General features: G+C 39.5%; 2 protein-coding genes across 2 annotated transcripts; both read left to right on the plus strand.

The window, feature by feature from the left end:
• The first annotated feature begins 7,196 nt into the window (after positions 1–7,196).
• Positions 7,197–14,901, plus strand: LOC308102347 (E3 ubiquitin-protein ligase TRIM47-like). The gene is made up of 7 exons (XM_080452017.1): positions 7,197–7,480; positions 9,769–10,140; positions 10,769–10,864; positions 11,420–11,650; positions 12,144–12,303; positions 13,253–13,294; positions 13,445–14,901. Exons 1-7 carry the CDS (start codon positions 7,238–7,240, stop codon positions 13,960–13,962), a joined length of 1,662 nt encoding a protein of 553 aa, XP_080308143.1. The 5' UTR covers positions 7,197–7,237; the 3' UTR covers positions 13,963–14,901.
• A 5,462-nt stretch (positions 14,902–20,363) lies between these two features.
• On the plus strand, positions 20,364–25,144 carry LOC308101539 (stonustoxin subunit alpha-like; the record flags this gene model as incomplete). Its single annotated transcript, XM_080450961.1, has 3 exons — positions 20,364–20,498; positions 22,783–22,810; positions 24,618–25,144. The coding sequence occupies 3 exons, from the start codon at positions 20,364–20,366 to the stop codon at positions 25,142–25,144; spliced, it is 690 nt and encodes a 229-aa protein (XP_080307087.1).
• Between the last annotated feature and the right edge of the window lie 525 nt (positions 25,145–25,669).

The following is a 25,669-nucleotide window of genomic DNA, read 5'->3' on the forward strand; positions in this document are numbered from 1 at the left end:
TCTAGTATGATGTGACTGTATGAGACCTCATATAGTATGATGTGACTGTATGAGACCTCATATAGTATGATGTGACTGTATAGACCTCATATAGTATGATGTGACTGTATAGACCTCATATAGTATGATGTGACTGTATAGACCTCATATAGTATGATGTGACTGTATAGACCTAATATAGTATGATGTGACTGTATAGACCTCATATAGTATGATGTGACTGTATAGACCTCATATAGTATGATGTGACTGTATAGACCTCATATAGTATGATGTGACTGTATAGACCTCATATAGTATGATGTGACTGTATGTGACATTACCTGCATGGTTGTAAACATTGACCTTGGTTCCATGACTGCAGGTGCTGACTGGACATGATTACTGCTGCTCTAAGTGCTGTTTCTTGGCTGTCTTCTATTCTAAAAGGGAGAAAAGAATGATACACGTCAACAATGGAAACACAAAAAACTTTATTTACTATGAAACTAAATGGTGTTTCTGAGCTGTCTTGTGTTCTGAAAGGGAGAAAGTGAATATTACAGGTCAATGATAGAAACAATGAGATGAAAAAGACAATCTACTATGAGACATAATGCTATAATAACCTAGTATTTCTCTCTCTCTCTCTCTGGAATGGCTGCTGGCCGTCAGGATACAGTCGTGACAGTGACTGCATTCCTTTAAATGCTGTCCTGACCTTAATTATCTAATCTCTCATCAGCTACTCATCTCTTTTGACAGTCAAGTTGATGTCTCTATTGTTCCATCTCCACACCTCACAACATACCTACGCATGGAATCACAACAATGTTCTAAGACTTTCTCATCAGCCATAGAATACCTGTTTACCTGAATGGAAAACACAACTCTTAAAGCTACCGCTTGCCAAACATAAAACTAGTTTAGTTGGTACAACTTGATCTCCTCTTGTCCTCAAGTAACCCCGTCCTCTGGAAAGGCAGCCATCTGTACAGTATATAATATCATATAACATATAAGCACTCAAACACCTTTTTAACGTGTACGCTAGAGTGGGCTTTCCATCTGCTTTATGTACATAATTATGTAGGCTAAGCTAAGTCATGAACTTCATAAAAGAGTGTCCCTATCAAAAGTCGTCATGACTCCATTCTGCACTAGTTAGTAATATGCACAATAAGCCATAGAAACATAGAAGACTGAACTTGAGAGAAAGAAAACCATGCAATTAACATGAGCATTTTAAACCCTCACCTCAGTAAAACTATGCCTACCCCTAACCTCAAGAAATACTACACGTAAGCATAAGAATGCCAAATCATGATTACCTCAACACATCGTCGGGCGGGGATCGAACTGGTGACCTCCGGACACACAGGCTGCCGTTTTCCTCATTGAGCTAGAGATATGATAGCCCTGGTAGTGTCTGTTGATTAATATAAATCTTTCCGTCCCTCATGGACCAAGCCTCTGTTTTGCTAACTACTCTAGATCACTGGTTCCTAACCATCTACCGATAGAGAAATTGTACGTCTCCTCGGAACAGAAACCAGTGAAAGTAGCCGATCTACAAGCTCACAAAACGTTTCTATCTGAAATGTTGTGAGATTGTAGATCGGCTATTTTCACAATGAAGTATGTCATACTTTGAAAAAACATACTCTCAAATAAGCATTTCATGTTATCTTTAACAATTGCACATGTATTCATTGATGCAGTCATGTTGTTTGCAATGCACTTTAAATGAAGTCTGCATGAAGTGAGCCTTGAACCGGCGACCTTGCGGTTGTCACAGGCAGATGCTGTAGAGAGAAGCCATTGGACCGACAGTCCGGAATCTGTGAAAAAGGAGCTGAGAGATATGACAGTTTCACGCAAATCGCTAAATAATCCTGGGTTTAAGTGTTTTTCAAACTGCTCAAAATTGTGGACAATCTAAGGGCGGAGCTTACTAGTTGTCTGTTGAAGATCATAAACTTTTGCCTTCTGTTATGATCCAAGCCCCTGTTTCACTAACACTAAGATCACTCGTTCACAAACCATTTACCAATGGAGAAATTGTACATCTCCTCGGAATTGAAACTGGTTAAAGTAGCCGATTTACAAGCTCAGAAACACGTTGCTATCTGAAAAGTTGTGACATTGTAGATCTCACAACTGTCCTAATTGAGACATTCATGTTGTGTGAAGGCAACTTAAATGAAGTTTGTATTAAGTGAGGCTTGAACTGACAACCGTGACATTGCAAGGTAGACGCTTTAGCGAGAAGCCATTGGACCAACAGACCTGATGTAGATACCGTTTCACGCAAATAGCTGAAAAATCCCGGCTTTAAGAGTTTTTCAAACTGCTCAAAATTGTGGAAAATCTGAGGGCGGAGCTTAGTGGTCAAAGTGATACATGTGTTCCTTATGAGTCAAGGTGTATCGAAGTTTCATGGCTGTAGGTCAAACAGGGCATGAGTTGTACCTGTTCAAAGTTGGCACTTTCAATTGAGTGCTATAGCGCCACCCTTTGACGAATGAATGTGAGAATAATTTCTTGATAGTTATTCATGACCATCTACCATATGGCCGAGTTTCGTAAAAGGCGTATGCACGGTTAATCCAGAACTGCCCAATTTTTTTATATATATATATAGCTGCAAGCAGCGATAATACGGGGCCAGTGAAGAGAGAGAGAGAGAGAGAGAGAGAGAGAGAGAGAGAGAGAGAGAGAGAGAGAGAGAGAGAGAGAGAGAGACCAATAATTTAGACAGACAGACAGAGTGATAGCGACAGAGAGACAGACAGACAGACAGACGGCGATAAGCAGGGCCAAGAATGAAGCGCAAAAAGCAAAGTGCAATAATAGCACAAAGAAAAAGAAACCTAGTAAAGGACCTCACTTATGGACACCTCAACCTAATGCCATTGACAGGAATCGAACTCTTGACCTTCGGATTCACAGGCATATAGCTTCATCCAGGCAGAAGTTGTCTGTTGAAGATCGTAAACGTTTGCCTTCTGTCATGAACCAAGCCCCTGTTTCACTAACACTAAGATCACTCGTTCACAAACCATTTACCAATAGAGAAATTGTATGTCTCCTCGAAACCGAAACCAGTGAAAGCAGCCGATCTACAAGCTCAGAAACACGTTGCTATCTGAAAAGTTTTGAGATTGTAGATCGGCTATTTTCAGAATGAAGTATGTCATACATTGAAAAAACATACTCCCAAATAAGCATTTCAGGTTATCTTTAACAATTGCACATGCAAATAATTGACAAAATCATGTTGTGTGCAATGCAACTTCAATGAAGCCTGCATCAAGTGAGGCTTGAACTGGCGATCTTGAGGTTTTAGGGCACACGCTTAAGCGAGAAGCTATTGGACCAACAGACAAGCACACGTGAAAAGGGAGATCAGACAGATGATACAGTTTCACGCAAATAGCTGGAAAATCCTGGGTTTAAGTGTTTTTCAAACTGCTCAAAATTGCGGACAATCTAAGGGCGGAGCTTACTGGTCAATGTGATACATGTGTTCCTCATGAGTCAAGGCACATGTGTAAGCAGGTTTAATGGCTGTCGGCCAAACGAGGCATGACTTTTGCCTGTTTAAAGCTTGCATTTTCAAAAGATTGCTATAGCGCCCCCGTTTGACCAATTGGAGTAAGATTGGTTTCAGTGATATTTGGAATGACCCTCTACATTACTGCATATTTTCAAAGAAATGTGAGTCTGCATGTATGTGTTAGGGGCAGATGAATAATTGTCATAAAACTGCAATATTCATTAGCTCATTGAAGCTTCATTTTTTCACTTAGAAAAAATCCGCCCCCAACGTTTTGTCGGCATAGGTCCAAAGTTCATGTGTAAAACGTTTCGTGCAGATTACTCAAAAATCCCAGGAGGAGGTTTTAACTGTTTTTCATATAATTCAAAATGGTGGGAGATCTAAAGGTCAGAGGTCAAAAGTCAGAGGGTGAAAGTTGTTCAGCATGAGGAGACGCATGTGTATCGAAGTTTCATGGCTGTAGGTCAAACAGGGCATGAGTTGTACCTGTTCAAAGTTGGCATTTTCAATTGAGTGCTATATCGCCACCTTTTGACGAAAGATTGTGAGAATTATTTCTTGATAGTTTTTCATGACCATCTATCATATGGCCGAGTTTCGTAAAAAGCGTACTATGCACGGTTCAGCCAGAACTGCAAAAAGTAGCAGAAGAAGAAGAATCGGAAGAATAATGCCAATATCAAAACGGAGCCATGCTGGCAGCCTGGTCCCGTAATAATGCCAATCTTAAAACGGAGCCCAGCTCTGTGCCTGAGCTCTGGCCCCGTAAAAATAATGCCAATAACAAAACGGAGCCTTGCTCTGCAGAGCCTGGCCCCGTAATAACACTCCACAATCATAATCCATGGAGACCCTCCATCCACAGCCTTTGACCTCCTCCAACCTAAAAGTTAGCTCACGTCAGATCAAAGTTAGGTGCCTTCGCATTAAACTATTGTGACACTGCATTTAATTAAAATCCTTCATTATCATGTACAAATCTTTTTTGTCTCTCAAGTTTCCTTGTTCCAGTGTTCCATTGGCATTTTATGCTTGACGTTTCCGTGAGAAGCATTTAACATGTAATTATTATGTCAAATAAATCAAAACAAATCCAGAGAAGCTTGTAGGGTGTGTCTTTTTACATTGTTACATGTGCATGCCTTGGACTTTCTCATCAACAGAGAATACCTGATCACCTTAATGGAATCCACTAGCTATCTTACCTTGCCAAACCAAATGGTTTAGCTGGTAGAACTTGTTCTCCTTCTGTCCTCAAATAACACTGTCTTTTGAAAAGCCAGCAATCTCTATATTAGCTATATAATACGCACCCACTCACCTTTGCAGCTAAGTGGCCCTTTTGAGGTTGAAGCACTGTCTGTACTGATGAGACTCAACTATTATTATCCAAAATAATGTTGGTTGTTAAGTGGCTGTTTTAAAATGTGCAGCACATTGGAATAGACCCTAAGACACATTAGGAGTCCATTAGTATACTTTTTTTACAATGAATATTTTGGATGTCCGTGGCAAAAATGAAATATTAACGAAAATGTCCATCACAAGCTGCCATGGTAATGACCCCTGAGTCCCACCTCATTAGCTTGCAGCTGCAAACAACTTGATTTGAGACAGGCAGCAAGCATGTTAAGTTCACTCCCCCATCCATAAATTGTTGCTATTTACACTTCACGTTTGGTGCAGATTAGCTACAAAACTTAACTGATATGTGTCATTTCATGACTTAGTTTGTACAGAGTCAGGTTAATTGTTTCCCCCTATTTCCAATCTATGTGATAATTAAGTAAACTGTCTCCCTGCTGTAGCTGCAGAATTATTTCTCCCTGATCTGCTACTGCTGAAGCATGCATGTTACTGCATTAGCTGCATTAACCTCAAATGTTTTCAGGTACATATTTTAGTACATTTTGATCTTCACCTGCCTTATCTGTTTTATTTGATCATTAGTTTTGAAGAATGAAAATGGGAATGATGGCCAATAGGCGACATAGAGAAATGTTAATTGTTTTACTTTGTACATGGTAGAGAATGTATTGCTTATTTTATTGCAATTTGCGCTGATGAAAGTCCCACATGGACTGAAGCTGTCAAATGAAATGAGTTACTTTGCCCTCATCTTAAAGTTAACGTGTTAAGCTGTTTGTTGTATGATGCAGGGATAACAGGATAGCTGGGCACTAGGGACTTCTGGGCACCTCGATGTAAAATCGGCTATTTTGTCCAACATGTTAAAAAATAAAATATTTGTAAATGTTTTAAAGTAAAGTGTACACGATTAGAATATGCTTAAAAATTCGTCAATTAAGGTCTAATATTTCTACAATTGCTACAAAACTTGTCACTTCTCCAGTCATTATGGGGCATAAACAAGAAGTTGAAGGATAGAGTTAAGTCTGATAATGATGTACCATGCATGTTCACATTATACTTTACATTACTTAAGACCATTTTTCAAATATATATATTTTTTAAATTTTAGACAAAATAGCAAATTTTACATAGAGGTGCCGATATGTCCCTAGTGCCCACCTATCCTGTATCCAATGCAGGAGGCAGAGGAGAGGGTAATGGCAGTAATGACATGGAAAGGAAAGAAGCAAGCACTCATGAGACGAGTCTTCGAAGTACAAATGTACAGGGTGCACGGTTCAGGCGGATACAGTTCATAGGAAAGAATACCAGCACTCACTTTATTCCATTTAGGCTCTTATTTATTTTAGGTAATAGCTCCCCAGCAGCAGAGTCAACCGGACGTTTCGGCCCTCAGGCCTTCCTCAGCGTATAATCACGTACTGTAGTAATGACATGGGCCATGTTATTGTGGAACATCTTGCTCCATTAGCATAAGACACCCAACATACAACATTTCTGGTGTGAAATGGCACGAGGGACACCCACAAAAAGACCACCCCAAAAATCGGAGCGCGCATATGTGCCCTTTCGTGGACATTTTGAGCACTTGCCCCTTCAGCACCCTCTGCATGGCCCTGTACATAAGGAAGGGGGGGGGGGGCTGTCACTCAGACTCCGGCATCTTTCAGCTTTCTGACCTTTCACCCCTCACACGAAAAATCAGAGAGAGAGAAGAAAAAATCGAAACGAGAGTTTTCATTAAAAAAATGGTTTTGCTCTGTTTATATCTTTTCTCTCTTAAATCTTTTTCTTTTGTTTGGTTAATAAAACACAAATCACAAATGTAACTCCACACAAATGTCACCCTTCACCTGTCTTTCCATGACATATTTGTAATCCTAGAGTGTATTTCACTCTAATATATGAGCTCACTGGAGTCTGGAGGAAGTGGAGAGAATGTGGAAGTAGTGAGAAAGTCGAGATATTGTACTAAAATACACATTTTCTGCCATACTCTACCCCAAATAAATACCCCTGATTATCTTGTAACCTCGTGTCCCCAAACCAGGCTTTTCCACACGGAGGGTAAATGATGGTGTAGTGTGAGAGTCCAGCTGTACAACGTTCAACCACAAGCTGAACCTGTTTGTGCTACACATTCACTGTCTATTTAAAACCACTGCCTCCTATAAACATCCAGGAAGTCCCTCCCTTTGACTCTCCCACTTTTCTTTAAAAGGAACGACACTCAGAGCTGTTTTGTTTTCTCTCTCAGTCTCTCTTCAGAGTAAACCAGAGTGTTGTGTGTTTTCTCTCAGTGTGAGTGTGGTTGTCAGTTAAATGGCAGAACAGCAGGAGAAGCAACAGGGATGTGATCTGGACCAGGACCAGTTCTGCTGTTGTTCTGTCTGTCTGGACCTTCTAAAGGAACCAGTGACTCTACACTGTGGACACAGTTACTGTAGAAGCTGTATTGAGGGTTACTGGGACCAGTATGAGGAGACTGGAGTCTACAGCTGTCCCCAGTGCAGAGAGAGCTTCAGTCCCAGACCTGTTCTGAGGAAGAACACCTTGCTGGCTGAGGTGAGATGACCTTACAAGTTACAACCACACATTAAACTACATGTTCTGCTACACAAAACTCCTTGTTGACTATTGTGATAGATAGATGGTAGTTATAGCCTACTATATGTTAGTTACTTACTACACATTATGTTAAGTATGTTGATAATGTTCACAAATACTATAAGAATGCTATTTAGATAGTATGTTAGACCAGTGGTCCTCAAAGTGGGATCTGGGGACCCCCAGGGGTCCATGAGGGGGTTCCAGGGGGACCCCAACAAAATGTGTCAATAGAGCATCACAGTCTTTTTAACCACTGTCACCCTATACATCAGCTACTTGAAAATTTCTGATCTACAAGCTCACAATGCATCACAACACGATATGCAATATTTTTGTCATAATTTTTCTTTTTCATTTGGGCGTCCGTGGCCAAATACATATTAATTTGGGTGTCCTTGACATTAAAAAGTTTGAGAACGACGTACTGGTTTAAACAGATGCTAGGTTTGATGTTTACCTGGTATCTTAGTTTAATTGCAGTCTTCATTACCTTATGGTGTCATTTTGTTGACTACGGTTAATGTAATTACTTTGATCTTTGACTGTGTTAGGGCAGGCCAGGCACACACTGTAGGACTTTTAAAGTGGTCGGGGAGTCATCTCGTCGTTAAGCATTACACATTGCAGGAGTTTATTTCTTGAAATCGGCTGTCATATATCGTTGTGGTTTTCACACTATAGATTGATCCCCGACCAGGGATTACACACTGTAGGATAGTTCACTAGGATGCTGTCCAGAGTCAGACCCAATACATACATTTGTTTTTATTCCAATTCATTTTAATCGACGTCTCCCGTGATGCGTCTCTCTCTCTCTCTCTCTCTCTCTCTCTCTCTCTCTCGTCAAGTAGTAGCCTACGCAGCACGCAGTGTTGCCATGTCCGCTTATTATAAGCGGATTTTGGGATTGTTTTTCTGTAAAGTTGCTTAAAAGTGTAGTTGCTTATTTGGCCTTGTTTCCTAATGTTATTTGAACCAGTTGTTCTGAAACATTTTCATTGCAAGGACCCCAAAATTAATATTGTCCGCAGACCTCCCCCTTCTGAAAATATGTTGTGCCATGTGGATTTGGAAAATATTCCATCATTTTCATTTTTTTCCCAAGATTTTTCTTTGATAGCCGATCTACAACGTGAGCTTGTAGATTGGCTATTTTTCAAATATCCAATGTAATTGTATATAGGTTTAATTAAAGTGCTTATAGTCGGTTTTGCTGGGCTTGTTTTCACAAACATGGTTGCTTATTTCTCGCAAAATCTGCAACGCTGGCTGATACACGCTGCGGCTGCACACACAGACACTCGCTCTGGCTCTCTCAGTCTCTCAGTCTCTCTCTCTCTCTCTCTCTCTCTCTCTCTCTCTCTCTCTCTCTCTCAAAGCCCCCCCTCGAGCACGTACGCTCGCTCACTCTCTCATTTGGTTTTATAATGTTTAACTTAATACAGGACTTTACGGTAGGGACTGTTTGTTGTGGTTAGGTCCAACGACCCTCCATAGTCACTGTGGCTGGAATGTGCTCTCATTGGCTGTAGCGTACAACTCCTCGCAGAGTCATCTCAGACCCTTTCATACTGTATGATACTGTCTCATGTCGAGTCTGGGACAGAGACGAATATCTAACCTGGTAGATATTTGAAAGCGGTCGGGAAGCCATCGCCACTCCGACATCTTTCAGCTTTCTGACCTTTCACCCCTCACACGAAAAATCAGAGAGAGAGAAAACGTAATTATCGTGGCCAGTGGTGAGCTGTGGATTTTTGAACTATGGGGGCTATATTTTATGACGTCACGTGCGCGGGCACGTGCACGCGCGCGGGTGCGTGCGCACCGCGCATGCATGTGCACATAGCCACTCAGCTCAGTGCTAGTTGAAATACTGTATTCAACATGTGATTATTCATGTATTTATATTTCTTATTATTTTGTTGCATTGTTAATTTGTTGTTTTTATTTTTGTTTCAATTAATTAATTATTTTATTTTCCTTTTAGTTTTATATAAAATCCCTTTACATAGATTCACCCACACATAAGTACTTAAAATAATCAGTCAACTTGTCTTTACTTGAATTACTTTTTTTTTAAGACTTACATTGCTTTCAAAACGGTGGTTTTTAAAACGAGTAAAAAATAAAAGGAGCACTTTTTCTAGTTTCTCACTGTGTTTATCCCCATGAACCTCACAATGACTGTGTTGTATTTGTCATCAGTGAGTGACCTCCTCTCCTCTTCTCTTTACTTCCAGGTTGTGATGAATCTCGAGTCAGGAGGTCAGCAGTCTTCTGTCTCTGCTGCTCTGCTGTACGCCGGTCCAGCAGACGTGGCCTGTGATTTCTGCACCGGAGCCAGACGTCACAAAGCTCTCATGTCTTGTCAAGTGTGTCTGGCCTCTTACTGTGAGACTCACCTCCAGCCTCACTACAATGTTCCTGTGTTGCAGAAGCACAAGCTGGTCCCAGCCACCAACAAACTGCAGGAGAAGATGTGCTCCAGTCATCACAAGCTGATGGAGGTGTTCTGTCGCACAGACCGCCAGTGTATCTGCTATCTGTGCACCATGGATGAACATAAGGGCCATGACACGGTGTCAGCTGCTGCAGAGAAGGCTGAGAAACTGGTAGGACCACGATCACTTGAAGACAAATCATAAGATAGATCATGTTTTAAAGATAGAAGCATAACTAAATAAACCTTAAACATTAAACATTAAAACATTAAAAGCACACAAACCAGGGTGTTGTACAATAAAAAGTATTAAAGGACCCAATGAAAGTTCCCAATGAAAAATTGAATTGTGATAACTTTTCATGAATCATATTTCACGTCCATTAATCTTGCCACTGCAAATTTTTATTTTGGAGAAGTTACTCAGTTGAGTTGAGTGAGTACATCAGTTAAGAACGCCTTCTAAATCCTGACCTAAGTTTTTGAAAAATATATACATTTTTAATTCCAGATAATAATAATATTAATAATAATAATAATAATAATAATAATGCTAAATAATGTATATAGCAACAACTACACACAGAGGTGTTCCCGGCTTGAAAGGTATAACGTTTAGGTGTTCCAGGTCTAAATGGGTTAAGATGATGTGTGGATCCAAACTAAACTGCCTCCAATTTCACTTGTTTTTACCCTGTATCCTGTATGAGTTCTCTCTCTCCTGATTGAATAGAATTGGTATCCCGACTTGAAAATGTGCCTTGTTTACAAGCCAAACTGTCTCTTCCTGTTTCTTGCAGAAAGAGCTGGTGACAATTCAGAAGGAAGTCCAGCAGAAGATCCAGGAGAAAAAGAAGGAGCTGAAAGATCTGAGACAGGTCATGGAGGCCCTGAACGTGAGCTGATGTTATGATAATAGTTCTTGTTCTTCTGTTTACTGTGGAAAGAGGAAAGATGGTGATGTTACGTATAATATGGATGAGACAGAGCCTTGTGTCATCAGAAGCACTAAAGCAGTGGTTCTTAAACCAATTAATTTGTATTAGGCTGCAGAACCCCATTTGAAAATATTTAATGCCAGCAACCCACGTATAAGATTAGTGTTGTTAAAATGTTTAAAAATGATTCATTATTTTTAACATTCTCTCACGAATTGTAGAAAATAGCAGATTTACAAAGTCACAACGCGCCGCGATGCATTCGCCATGTGTTGGGAACTTGTTGAACGGCTATTTTCAAATACTGTAGCTGATGTCCGACTCCTGAGGCTGATTCTAAAAAATGTATTTCTGAAAAACTTATATTGTTATATCAGTGGTGCTCAACACCTTTTCATGTCAAGGATAACACAAAAAGTGTGTGCGTGTGCGTGCGCGTGCGTGCGCGCGCGTGCGTGCGTGTGTGTGTGTGTGTGTGCGTGTGCGTATGTGTGTGTGTTTTGTGTGAAGCAGAGCTCTGCAGAAGCAGCAGTGGAGGCCAGTGACAGGATCTTCAGTGAGATGATGGTCTCCATTGAGAGAAGACGCAGTGAGCTTAAAGAACTGATCAGAGTTCAGCAGCAGACTGCAGTGGCTCAGACTGAGGCTCTCCTGAGGCAGCTGGAGGACCACATGGAGCAGCTGGAGAGGAGACATGCTGATCTGGAGGAGCTGTCAGACACTGATGACATCACTTTCATTCAGGTTCCACACATGGCATTTTACTGTTTGGTTTTGACTCCTTTAGGAGACAACAGCTTCATATTTCATTTCATTCCATCATGTCATATGATTCCATTCCATTACATCATAGTATATTACATGACATGGCATAACATGACATTATTAATGTTGGTAGTTACTAATACTAATATAGTTCTAGTATACAGTAGTTGTACAGACCACAATAACAATGTCAGAATTAGGCCTGTCACAATTATTACACAATTATTTGAGATAATCACAATTATTTTCTATAATTGTAAACATTTTCAAAAAATAGAAGATCTACAAATCAGCTTCTGAGCTTGTAGATTGGCTTCTTCCACTGTTTATAACATTATTCAGTATCTGCCCTGTACAATTTGTGTTCGTAGTGTGTGCTGGTTGAACAACAAGTACATCAGCTCAACTCCACCAATTGTGATCAATATTCTAATCTATCCCTGTCTATACTGGTTTACTTGTCTCTCTCCAGAGTTTCCAGTCTCTCTCCAGTTCCAGTGGATCTCCAGTCTCACCCAGTGTGGTCATCTGTCCTGTGAGGTCCTTCACAGATGTGATTGATGTGGTGTCTGGTCTGAGAGACCAACTAGACAACATCCTGAAGACAACTTGGCCAGAGATATCAAAGAGTGGTGAGTTTAAATGTGTTTCTTGTTTTTCTAACCAGCCATCATAGTAAACATGGATTGATGAAGTCAGAAGGCAACTGGAGATATTTGAACTGGAGCAGACTGATGGTAGCCTGGTAAACTCTCCCTCCGGAAATCTCGTTTCCATTTGAATCAAATGGAAATGAGATTTCCGGAGGGAGGGTTTACCAGGCTAGACTGATGGTACACAGGTTGGCTGTCTGTCAGATTGAACAGAAACATTGAAGAATTTAAGCAAGAATATTCCTCAAAGGAAAGATTAGGGTTAGATTTAAATGTATTTATTGTGTTTTAACCGGCCCCTATAACCTATATAATGTGTTTTAACCGGCCCCTACTGTACAGTACATTTCTAAGTGTTGAAACAGTTTGTATAGGTGGAAGTATGTCTGGGAAGGTGCAATAAATTAGTTTGACCTGTGTTTCATGTCACCCGCTACAGTATGTAAATGCACCATTTACCATTTTTTATTATTATTATATTTTTGTGCTCAATAAATGATCTTGAGGAGTTCTCTCTCCTGATTGGATGAAATGTGTAACCCACCTGAAAATGTATTATAAATGTAAAATGAGAGACGGGGAGACAGCTGTTACTGAACAAACACTATATAATAGCAATGAAGCTATAATAGCTTGAACTTTTTGACAAAGCCCTTGGAACTTCAGTTTAATCCATTCTTCAGTATGATGTCTGACATAATATGCTATATATGTGACTGTGCCTTTAAGAGAGCTACGTTACGACACTGCCGTAAAGCAGGCCTGTTGTCTTTTACGTCAGTCGTATGTTGTGACCTCCTGTAGGCTCACGCTGTATGTTTTACATGCCTGAAGTCAGCAGTAAAGTCTATTGGATTTGACCCTTTGTGTGGACATAGAAATCCTTTACAATGTCATGATGACCTTTACTGTTTTCTTGTGTCTCCAGTTGATGTTTTACATCCAGCGACCAGAAAGGACTTTTTACAATGTGAGTCCATGTTGATGCAGGTTCTGAACGTTGAAGTTTCATTCTGATATGTTGTTATTTAAAGCTCTAATGAGTTTGATCTGAGAGACTAACTCTAAACACAATAAGGTTCATGAGGTTTGATTTTTCTTTTGTCGTGTGTTCTCACAGATTCCTCTCCTCTGTCTCTGGACATGAACACAATAAGCAACTATCTCTCCCTGTCAGAGGAGAAGAGGAAGGTGACTGTAACACAACAACAACCTTACCCTGATCATGCAGAGAGATTTACTAAATGTCAGGTGTTGTGTACAGAGGGTCTGTCTGAACGTTGTTACTGGGAAGTAGAGTGGAGTGGTACAGGGGTTCGTATAGCAGTCTGTTATAAAGACATCAGCAGACAAACACGCTTTGGAGACAATGATAAATCCTGGGGTTTACAGATAATTACAGATTATAAAAACTACAGTTTCAGACACAACAGTGTTCAGACTAAAGTGTCTGGGCCTTTCTCCTCCAGAGTGGGGGTGTACCTGGACCACAAGGCAGGTACTCTGTCCTTCTACAGTGTTTCTGACACAATGACCCTCCTACACACAGTTCAAACCACGTTCACACAACCTCTCTATCCAGGGATAATGCTTTATTATCACAATGGAGATACAGCAGAGCTGTGTAAGACATGGTAGACATGTTAAGAATACTGATGATGATATTCAGTTAAAAACTTTTGTTTTCTTCATTTGATGATAGATTTTCTCTTCTAGATAAAGCTTGTGTAAGAATGATGTGTTCAGTATACTACACCATCATGATCAATCAATCCATTGTGTTCCGCTCATTGCATTTCTTGAATAAGCCTGCTGCAGACAATCATTATACAGTATGCCCTGTTATCTTGTTGATATTACTACAGAGCCCTCTGTCAGTCTGTGTAGATTGGTTATACTAAATGTAGTGGTTCTCAAACTGTGGGTCTGGACCCCCAGGGGGTCCCCAAATGATTATAATTTTGTTAATGTGCAACATTGTTTTCTCACTCAACAGTAAACAAACCAACATACAGTATGTATAATGTATACAGGGTTTCTGTCCATTTCTAAAGTGACAATTTAAGGACTTTTAAGACCTATTGAATACCTCTAAAATGAAAATTAAAACATGGCATTACTGCGTAAAAAATAATCAACAAACTATACTAAAAAATTGTTAAACATTGGCCAAACACTTCCTTCTCATGGTGTCAATAGGGTATTGTGTGTCAAAAGTTAATTGATTTATCGCTTATAAAAATATATTTTAATATGATGTATATATTTTTTGACCGTCCCTTTTTTTTCTTATTTTTTCTCCCATTTTGTAAATACAGTAGGAACGTTTGAGTCCTTCAAACAGTTACACACTTAAAACCTGCCATGTTAACAAAAACAAAAGAGGGGGGAAAAGCTTCTGTAATTTCTTTAATATCCGATCTACAAGCTCACAACATATCTGGCAAAATGAACAAAATGTTTCTATTCATATAAAGGAGTTTGAGACTCTAATCATTTTTTTTTCATCAACTTTACTTCATTTACACTGACTTGTTTTTTCAAAATAAATTGAGCACTGTGGCTGCAACCTCTATAGCAGAGTGTTTTAGTCTTATTTTGAAGAATGTTTCTCTTTCTGTTTCTGTCTCTCTGTGAATGTTGTCTCCATGTTTAGATGACGTTTTATACAGGATGTGAAGATAGATGTTAAATCAGGCTGAGGACGTGTGTGTGTGTGTGTGTGTGTGTGTGTGTGTGTGTGTGTGTGTCTATGCTACATTGTTCCCTAGACAATGATAATAATTAAATATTATACATAGTGTAAATATATTTGCATTTATCTAGTTTTACTAACTGTACACTTAAACAATTTTGCTAGTAATCTTCAATACTTTTTCTATATACATGTAATTACTTTCCATCAGAGGCTTCCACACAGATTCATAATGAATGACATCGTTGACATGACATATCATGGGTTAATGACTCATTAACTTTGGATTACAACTGGACTTTGTATCATTTATTACTTATTTTCCCGTTGCACAATGATGAATGAACTGTCTCTTTTCTTCAGTCACTTTATTAGAACTTCTTCAGCAAAATAGAACAACAGTTTTCAAGTTCACATCACTTCCTCAATAGTACAATAGACCAGTGGTGTAACTAACTAAGTACATGTACTCAAGTACTGTACTTAAGTACAATTCGGAGGTATTGTTACTTTAACGTAGTACTTCCCATTTTCAATACTAAACATTTTATTGGACAGAAATGTAAAAACAGCACGAGTACAGTCAAACACTTTGTCTAAAAGGATAACACCACAAAAGTCCTTGCGGTCTTGTTTCCATTGGGGTTCTAGGTACTGGGGGCATTGACCCTTTGACTATCTTAAAACTACATCCCATCACTCAAATACCCCTTAATTGCCTCTGAGAGGTAGTGGAGAATTAATAGTCACTAAGTCAGTCAATAGGCTGTTGTTTATCTATAACCCAGTGGTTCTCAACCTGTTCAGGCCGTGACCCCCAAAAATAATCATAATTGAACTGGTAACAGACTGTACAATGAAAGATTATAGGCCTTTAAATTGGTCAATTTAGCAAAGCGTTAAAACTGCACATTAAAAATACGGTAGCTGATCTACTATTTTCGCTATTTTAAAATGGTTTTCAAAATAAAAAATAAGATAAGTCATAAGATGTCGTGCAAAATAGAGAATATGTTTGATAAAGTGAGTGATACAGACAGCACAGCTAAAAATAAAATAAAATACTTGACCCTATTTTAAATGAGTCTATCATGTCTATCAAATTCATGCAGTTAACATAATTCACCACTATGTGTTTCAAGTTTCAATTCAAAAATCCAATGTGTGGCCCTTCACTCACTTTATCAAAGTCAGTTTGGCCCCTATAGAAAATAAACCCTGTTTTTTTATGTCTAGTGAAGTCAAGACCTACAAAACCAAAACATCAGGGGAAAAAATTATTGTTTTTCTAAAAACATCATTCAATCATAATATCTCAGAATGTGACATATTATGCATGCAGAGTAGACTAATGATTATATTTCAGAAACTGATTCCCTGGGAAATACATATTTCAAAATGATCTCAATACTAGTGTCTTTTCTGTTTTGGGTTATTGTGGGGAAAGCTTTCGCTGAAAATAGCCTGCTATTTTCTGTGACCACAATACGGATGCTGGGGTTTTTAAGTGGTTATAAATAATATTGAATATAGAAGTCCTAAGTACATTTACTGTATCATTTTGTTTTGTTTATTTAGTCACAAGCTCTCTTTAATGCTTTTCATCAGTTAAACATTTATGAAAATCACAGACAGACTCAAAGGGCCACTTCCCTGATTTTGAACCCAAATCCTGTTTTCATGAAGTCGAGGACAAAATAAAGATGATTTGGCAGTGCTTCTATGTTTTTATTTTGAATTTAGAATGTTTACTCTGTGACATCACAGGGTGAACCTCAGTTCCTCCTATAGACTACTTGGACTACAGTGTTTCCTGTATATTGTAGTTCCAGTCGGAACTATACTAATATCAGCTGGAGTCCTGTGTGACTATATCTTCTCATGTGTGTACGCTCCAAATAGTTCTGCTGTCCCTATTTTGGCCATTAAACAAAAATATGATTTATTTTTTGCTATGTTTAACAAAATGTGTTATTTTCACTACTTTTGTGCAACAGTGTCACACCACGAAGTATTATTTATTTTAAGAAAAAAATCATATAAAGTTGAAATATGGAGATAAAGGTTTTCTGCATAACAGCGACAATACAGTATTTCTGATAGTTTGAATGTGAGCTTGAACAAGCCTAAGTTTATCCAATAAATCATTAATATATTAAGCTGTACTTTTCATGTCATAGTCCTTTTCAAGAGCAGTGGACCTTAACCAAGAGATGAATGAAACACTACTCTGTTGGGTTGATAGTGTCCTCAAACTAAATATTGTACAAAATCATTATGCCTTTACTCTGATATTTGCTCAAGAAAAAAATAGTTTCATTTGTATTGACAGCAAAATCCTGCTTGGCTATAAGAAAACGAGTGGTGAACGCTGCCCCCTTGTGTCCAAAGTGAAACATAACCTGAAACAGAATCTCATTTAATGTAACTTTGCATTCACAGTATTGTTTGTTTTTGTTTTGTTTTTAGAATTCCACAAGTTTAACAAATACGTACATTCAATTCTCACTGGAAAAGATTGACACAGTGAGGCTTGGAAAGGGAACGCTAGTGATTATTATGAGGTCCTATTCAGAGGTCTGAGAGTGTTTTTTAATGAATGGTTCCTTGTTTTTCTTCCAGAATACAGTAGCCTATGCTTGCATAGTGTCTGTTGCTTTGCTGTGAAAGAACATGAGGTGTTGACCGTTCCGTTGTTGAACAGAGATTTACTATATTCCATTTCCCCTTTTAATGCTGACCTTTTCTTCATCATAAGTTGTCTGTCTGTCAGTCTACCTTCTAGCGTATTTTAATTACAATACAAGATTATAGGCCTATAATTTGATCTCTACACCTATATGCTTTTCTATTCCATGTAAACCAACAGCCAATGCTAAAAGTGTGTATAATTTGAAACTTGTGTGTTCTGAGCTTTTTCATCTGGACCATGTACATAACACAGCTATGAATTACAGTAGGAGAGGTTTTATAGCGCACAATGTCATAGATGGGGTTTTTTTTACAGTGAAGTCAATACCTAAATAACCAAAGAAATCTGGGGGAAAACATATTTTGTCCATCATTCAACCATAATGTCTCAGAATGTGACATTATGTATGCGATTTAGACTAATGATTATATTAAAAAAACGGATTCCCTGGGAAATACATATTTCAAAATTATGGCAGACGCATCATGCTTGTTAAAAAAATGTTTTGCAAAGTACAACAATTACATTAACAGTATCAACTATAGGCTACACTTGATGAGATGAAATACAACTCAGAAGATGAATTTGAGCAAAATCCAGTTTGCTTCCATTGACAAGTGTACTGAACACTAGGTTACATGTTCATATGTGTCCATGAGATCACGTGTCCCCTGACAGTTAAAGCTGTTAAACCAAAGGTCCAGTCGACTGTACCACTGTCCTGTCCACTGAGGTCACAATACTGAATGGAATTCATTCATCATCCTTCAATTTGACTGGCTTTTCTCTCACTTAATCTGTAGGTACTTAATCTTGTTTCCTGAAATAACACACAATGAATAAATCCATGAACACTTCAGGTTCAACTCCAGCTGAACCTGAAGTGAGAGGACAAAACAAAAGAGAATGCAGATGACAAGCAATGACACAACAGCAATAAGGCATCACTGAATTGGCCACCAGATGTTTTTTTATTATATCATTATGATCGGGTTCACCTAGCCTGGCATTGACAGACTGATGATGTGGCCTCACTCACACGTTCCTCCACGGTATCAGTCTGGACTTCGGCCCATAGGCAGAGAGTATGAGAAATCAGAAAATGAGCGGGCCAATCAGGGGGCTGCTTTTCACTGTTGTACGAAGAGCAGTTGGAACGCAGTCACTGATTGGCCCGGTCATGTCTTTGTAATCCTGAGTGTTAAACTCTTAATGCTCCAGGGGCCAGTTGCACCACCTCGTACTAAGTTCAAACTTAGCCTAGTTATAGCTTAAATGGATTTTTTAAAAAGCCATTTAACCCATAGCCAGGAAAGTATCTGTGTCATTTTAGATTTCTTTGGCTATTCAAAAATAGCAGACATACAAGCTCATAGCGCGGCACCGAGTGCCGCGCTATAAGCTTGTAGATCTGCTATTATTTTCATTTTTTCTAAATTGGGAACTGAGTGAAGTTTCTCTTCACTTATAATCTATAAGTGAAGAGAAAGACAAAAAGGAAGGAGAAGGAAAAGTCTAACATTTGCCCTCAGAAACATTATATTAACCACACCCTAGCGTCCCCTTTCTGGGCATGTCGTAAATAGCCGATCTACAAGTTCACAGCGTGTCTGTAGAATAATCTATTATTATGATGTAACGGTGGCGTTTGTATTGACATTACCTGCACATGTGGCCTTCTAGCGCCTTCCTGTATCTTATTTTAAGAAGGATATTTAGTCCTAATAATAAGTACAAATATATACAATTCTAAAAACTACAGCTCTGACCTACAGTGTTGAAATCAGGGGACTTTGCACATGTCACATGAGAGTCACATGAGAGTGTTGAGAGGGTTGATTGATTAGGTCAGATAAGGAGCTGGGGTACAGTGGCCATTGTTATAGAATAGTGCTAAAGCCTGTGTTTCCACATTTAAGACAATACACAAGTCACATGATTAATCACCCGAAGGTTTCACCCACATGGGTAGACCAACCCATATAAATAGAGTGGATGCTTGCTGAACAGGAGTGTTTTCTGCATGCATCAGTGTTACTTGTGACCAGGGTGTTATTGCTGTGTTTGTCATTTTCCATTATGAGCGCCGAGAGACTGACGGTAAGAATTGAGAGCGTGTTTACACAGCGATAAATGTTTATATTTCTGATATGTTTTATAGTTGTGTGTGTATATCTCATGTCAGTAATTTGTCGTTGTGTTGTTGTTTGTGTTAACTCTTCTCTTTACTTCCAGGGTGTGATGAAGCTGAGCAGTACAGGAGGTCAGCATCCTTCTGCCCCTGCTGCTCTGCTGTACGCCGGTCCAGCAGACGTGGCCTGTGATTTCTGCACCGGAGCCAGACCTTACAAAGCTCTCATGTCTTGTCTGGTGTGTCTGGCCTCTTACTGTGAGACTCACCTCCAGCCTCACTACAATGTTCCTGTGTTGAAGAGGCACAAGCTGGTCCCAGCCACCAACAAACTGCAGGAGAAGATGTGCTCGGCAGACGTGGCCTGTGATTTCTGCACCGGAGCCAGACCTCAAAAAGCTCTCATGTCTTGTCTGGTGTGTCTGGTATCTTGCTGTGAGAATCACCTCCAGCCTCACTACAATGTTCCTGTGTTGAAGAGCCACAAGCTGGTCCCAGCCACCAACAAACTGCAGGAGAAGATGTGCTCCAGTCATGGCAAGCTGAAGGAGGTGTTCTGTCGCACAGACCGCCAGTATATCTGCTATCAGTGCCTCTTGGATGAACATAAGGGCCATGACATGGTGTCAGCTGATGCAGAGAAGGCCGAGAAACAGGTAGGACCACCATCACTTGAAGACAAATCATAAGATAGAGCATGTTTTCAAGATAGAAGCAGAACTAAATGACCATGTCAGAGACATAAAAAGCACAAATCAGGGTGTAATAAAAAGTATTAAAAGGATGAAGTACACTAATTTTGGACGAAAAACAGAGGCGATTGATAACTTTTCATGAATGGTATTTAATGTCAATTAATCTTGCCCCTGCAAAAGTGTATTTTGAGGAAGTTACAAAGTTGATTTAAGATGATTGGATCCAAACTAAACTGTCTCAAATCTCACTAGTTTTTACCCTGTATCCTATATGAGTTATCTTTCTCCTGATTGGATAGAATCAGTGGTGGAAAAAGTAATCATATGTTTTACTTAAATCTACAAAGTGACTAGTAACTAAAGTTTTCACATAATTGAAGTGGAGTAAAAGTACAATATTTGCCTCTGAGATGTAGTGGATTAGAAGTAAAAGTACTGAAAACTGGAAATACTCAAATAAAGTAAAAACATCTCAAAATTGTACTTAAGTACAGTACTTGAGTAAATGTACTTCGTTACTTTACACCACTGGATAGAATTGGTATCCCGACTTGAAAATGTGCTTTGTTTACAAGCCAAACTGTCTCTTCCTGTTTCTTGCAGAAACAGCTGGTGACAATTCAGGAGGAAGTCCAGCAGAAGATCCAGGAGAAAAAGAAGGAGCTGAAAGACCTGAGACAGGTCATGGAGGCCCTGAACGTGAGCTGATGTTATGATAATAGTTCTTGTTCTTGTGTTTACTGTGATGCTACTGTATATGGATGAGACAGTGCCTTGTGTCATCAGAAGCACTAAAGCAGTGGTTCTCAAACCTTTTCATGTCAAGGACCCCCAATTAATATGTATTTGGCTGTGGACCCCCATTTGAAAATACTTGTGTGCCAGCAACCCATATATAATATTTGTGAGACTGCGTAGGTGTTTTCCATGCGGCGACATCTCAAACAGTCTGTGGTTGGGATGGTTTTGATCTTTGATGATTTGAAAATAGCAGATCTGTCTATAGATCTGCTATTTTCAAAAGAAACTTTGGATTGTTTTTAAAACATTTTAACAACACACTCTCTGTCTGTGTGTGTGCGTGCGTGCGTGTGTGTGTGTGTGTGTGTGTGTGTGTGTGTGTGTGTGTGTGTGTGTGTGTGTGTGTGTGTGTGTGTGTGTGTGTGTGTGTGCGTGTGCGCGTCTGTGTTTGTGTGTGTGTGTGTGTGTGTGTGAAGCAGAGCTCGGAGGCTCTCCTGAGGCAGCTGGAGGACCACATGGAGCAGCTGGAGAGGAGACATAATGACCTGGAGGAGCTGTCCAACACTGATGACATCATCACTTTCATTCAGGTTCCACACATGGCATTTTACTGTTTGGTTTTGACTCATTTAGGAGAAATCGTCTTCATATTTCATCTCTTTCATCGCATTCCATCATGTCATATTATTATTACATCATAGTATATTACATAACATGACATTATTAATGCTGGTAGTTACTAATACTCATATAGTTCTAGTATACAGTAGTTGTACAGACCAGATGTCAATGTTAGAATTAGGCCTGTCACAATTATTACATAATTGCCTAATCACAATTATTTGAGATAATCACAATAATTTTATATGATTGTAATAATTGTAAATATTTTTCAAAAGTAGCAGATCTACAAGATCAGCTTCTGAGCTTGTAGATTGTCTATTTAATATTTTGAAAGTATAAAATTATTCAATATCTGCCCTGTACAATTTGTGTTTGTATAATGGAACAGAAATTTATATTTCTATTGATATAGTCAATGCCAAAAACACAATCACATTGTTAATCACAATTATTTGTAGAGACATTAGAGACAAATTAAATCATGTGTGTGTGTGTGTGTGTGTGTGTGTGTGTGTGTGTGTGTGTGTGTGTGTGTGTGTGTGTGTGTGTGTGTGTGTGTGTGTGTGTGTGTGTGTGTGTGTGTGTGTGTGTGTGTGTGTGTGTGTGTGTGTGTGTGTGTGTGTGTGTGTGTGCGTGCGCTCGCGCACTGGTTGAACAACAGGGACATCAGCTCACCTCCACCAATTGTGATCTCTTGGTTTAATGTTCTTCCATCCCTGTCTATACTGGTTTACTTGTCTCTCTCCAGAGTTTCCAGTCTCTCTCCAGTTCCAGTGGATCTCCAGTCTCACCCAGTGTGGTCATCTGTCCTGTGAGGTCCTTCAGAGATGTGATTGATGTGGTGTCTGGTCTGAGAGACCAACTAGACAACATCCTGAAGACAACTTGCCCAGAGATATCAGAGAGAGGTGAGATTTAAATGCGTTTCTTGTTTTTCTAACCAGCCATCATAGTAAACATGGATTGATGAAGTCAGAAGGCAACTGGAGATATTTGAACTGGAGCAGACTGATGGTACACAGGTTGGCTGTCTGTCAGATTGGACAGAAACATTGAAGAATCTAAGCAAGAATATTTCTCAAAGGAGAGGTTAGGGTTAGATTTAAATGTCTTTATTGTGTTTTAACCGGCCCCTATACTGTACAGTACATTTCTAAGTGTTGAAACAGTTTGTACAGGTGGAAGTATGTCTGGGAAGGCTACTAAAGCCTGTAGTATGGGGGGCAATAAATGAGTGTGACCTGTGTTTCATGTCACCTGCAGTATATAAATGCACCATTTACCATTTATTATTTCTATCATCATTATTATCATATTATTATTTTGTTCTTAATAAATGATCTTGAGGAGTTCTCTCTCCTGATTGGATGAAATGTGTAACCCACCTGAAAATGTATTTTCTGTTTTACTGAAGAGCTGGAGAGACAGCTGTTACTGAACAAACACTATATAATAGCAATTACTATCAAGCTATAATAACTTGAACTTTTTGACAAAACCCTTGGAACTTCAGTTTAATCCATTCTTCAGTATGATGTCTGTCATATATGCTATATATGTGACTGTGCCTTTAAGAGAGCTTCGTTACGACACTGCCGTAAAGCAGGTCTGTTGTTGTCTTTTACGTCAGTCGCATGTTGTGACCTCCTGTAGGCTCCATAGAGGTATAATATAACTAGAGGGCGGATTGCCCCGCCCCCAGCTATCATTTCAATGAATGTGCTCAGTGCAAGCCCCCAGAACCTAGTGGTTTCATTGAAGCCAAATGGACATGCTGGCCATTCATGGTACTGCATTGTAGGGGCTCCTACACGAACGAGCGAAAACGGTTTCGACCAATGGGCTCGACCCACGAGCGTGCGCACGAGCTTGTGCACAGGGCTGCGTGCTTCTGTGACGTAAAACGCGTCACTTCTGTGACGAACTGGGGCCCTAAATAGGCCGCGCCCACCAAATTTCCAACCTGGAAGAAGGGGTGATTTTGGCCCATGCGCTGGGTGAGCAACTCAATGCAAGTGGATGGGAGGAGATTTCGGGTGCCCTCTCTATTATTTTTAACTCTATGGCTCAGTGTCGTTTTGAAGCACCCGGAAGCCTGCCGGAAGTAGAATTATTGAGTCGTTTTTGGACACACCATAGAGTTATGAGCATGCGCACTAGTGTCCTTTTTGCGTCCTACGGCAGCCCGTGTGTCAAGGTTTGAACGCGAGATATTTATTAAATACACTCGAGATGCATATTTATATTTAAATGCATATGTATTTATGTATAATATGTTTACATATTTATATTTATATATATAAATATCTCTCAGTATGTTTTGCTCGTGCATGTATTTCTCCCTGCCTGCAGTTCCAGCTTTGGCCACTGGGGTGGCGGCTTCAATGTTTCTCAGAAACTCTGGGGGCTTGGGTAGGCTCACGCTGTATGTTTTACATGCCCGAAGTCAGCAGTAAAGTCTATTGGATTTGACCCTTTGTGTGGACATAGAAATCCTTTACAATGTCATGATGACCTTTACTGTTTTCTTGTGTCTCCAGTTGATGTTTTACATCCAGCGGAGCCTCAGACCAGAAAGGACTTTTTACAATGTGAGTCCATGTTGATGCAGGTTCTGAACGTTGAAGTTTCATTCTGATATGTTGTTATTTAAAGCTCTAATGAGTTTGATCTGAGAGACTAACTCGATTTTTCTTTTGTCGTGTGTTCTCACAGATTCCTCTCCTCTGTCTCTGGACATGGACACAATAAACACACGTCTCTCCCTGTCAGAGGAGAACAGGAAGGTGACTTTTACACATCAACAACAACCTTACCCTGATCATGCAGAGAGATTTACTGGGTTCAACTGTCAGGTGTTGTGTACAGAGGGTCTGTCTGAACGTTGTTACTGGGAAGTAGAGTGGAGTGGTGATAGGGTTGATATAGCAGTCTGTTATAAAGACCAGCAGATCAGCAGACAAACTTGGTTTGGAGACAATCATGAATCCTGGTGTTTACAGTGGCATGATAAAAACTACAGTTTCAGACACAACGATGTTCAGACTAAAGTGTCAGGGCCTCTCTCCTACAGAGTGGGGGTGTACCTGGACCACAAGGCAGGTACTCTGTCCTTCTACAGTGTTTCTGACACAATGACCCTCCTACACACAGTTCAAACCACGTTCACACAACCTCTCTATCCAGGAATAAGGCTTTATTGGAGCAATGGCGATACAGCAGAGCTGTGTAAGACATGGTAGACATGTTAAGAATACTGATGATGATATTCAGTTGAAAACTTAGTTTCAGACCATTGTGTTCCGCTCATTGCATTTCTTTAATAAGCTTGCTGCAGACCATCATTATACAGTATGCCCTGTTATCTTGTTGATATTACTACAGAGCCCTCTTGTCAGTCTGTGTAGATTGGTTATACTTAATGTAGTGGTTTTCAAACTGTGGGTCGGGACTCCCAGGGGGTCCCCAAATGATGATTTTTTGTTTAATGTGCAACATTGTTTTCTCACTCAACAGTAAACAAACCATCATACAGTATGTATAGTGTATACAGGGTATCTGCACATTTTTAAAGTGAAAGGACTTTTAAGACCTATTGAATACCTTTAAAAGGAAAAATAAAATGAGACATTACTGTTACACACTTATAACTTGCCATGTTAAAAACAAAAGAGGGGGAAAAGGCTTCTGTAACTTCTTTAATATCCGATATGCAAGCTCACAACCTATCTGGTAAAATGACAAAATTATGTTTCAATTCATATAAA

This window comes from Gymnoscopelus braueri (assembly GCF_963280865.1).
Source record: "Gymnoscopelus braueri genome assembly, chromosome: 15".
Classification (NCBI taxonomy): Eukaryota; Metazoa; Chordata; class Actinopteri; order Myctophiformes; family Myctophidae; genus Gymnoscopelus; species Gymnoscopelus braueri.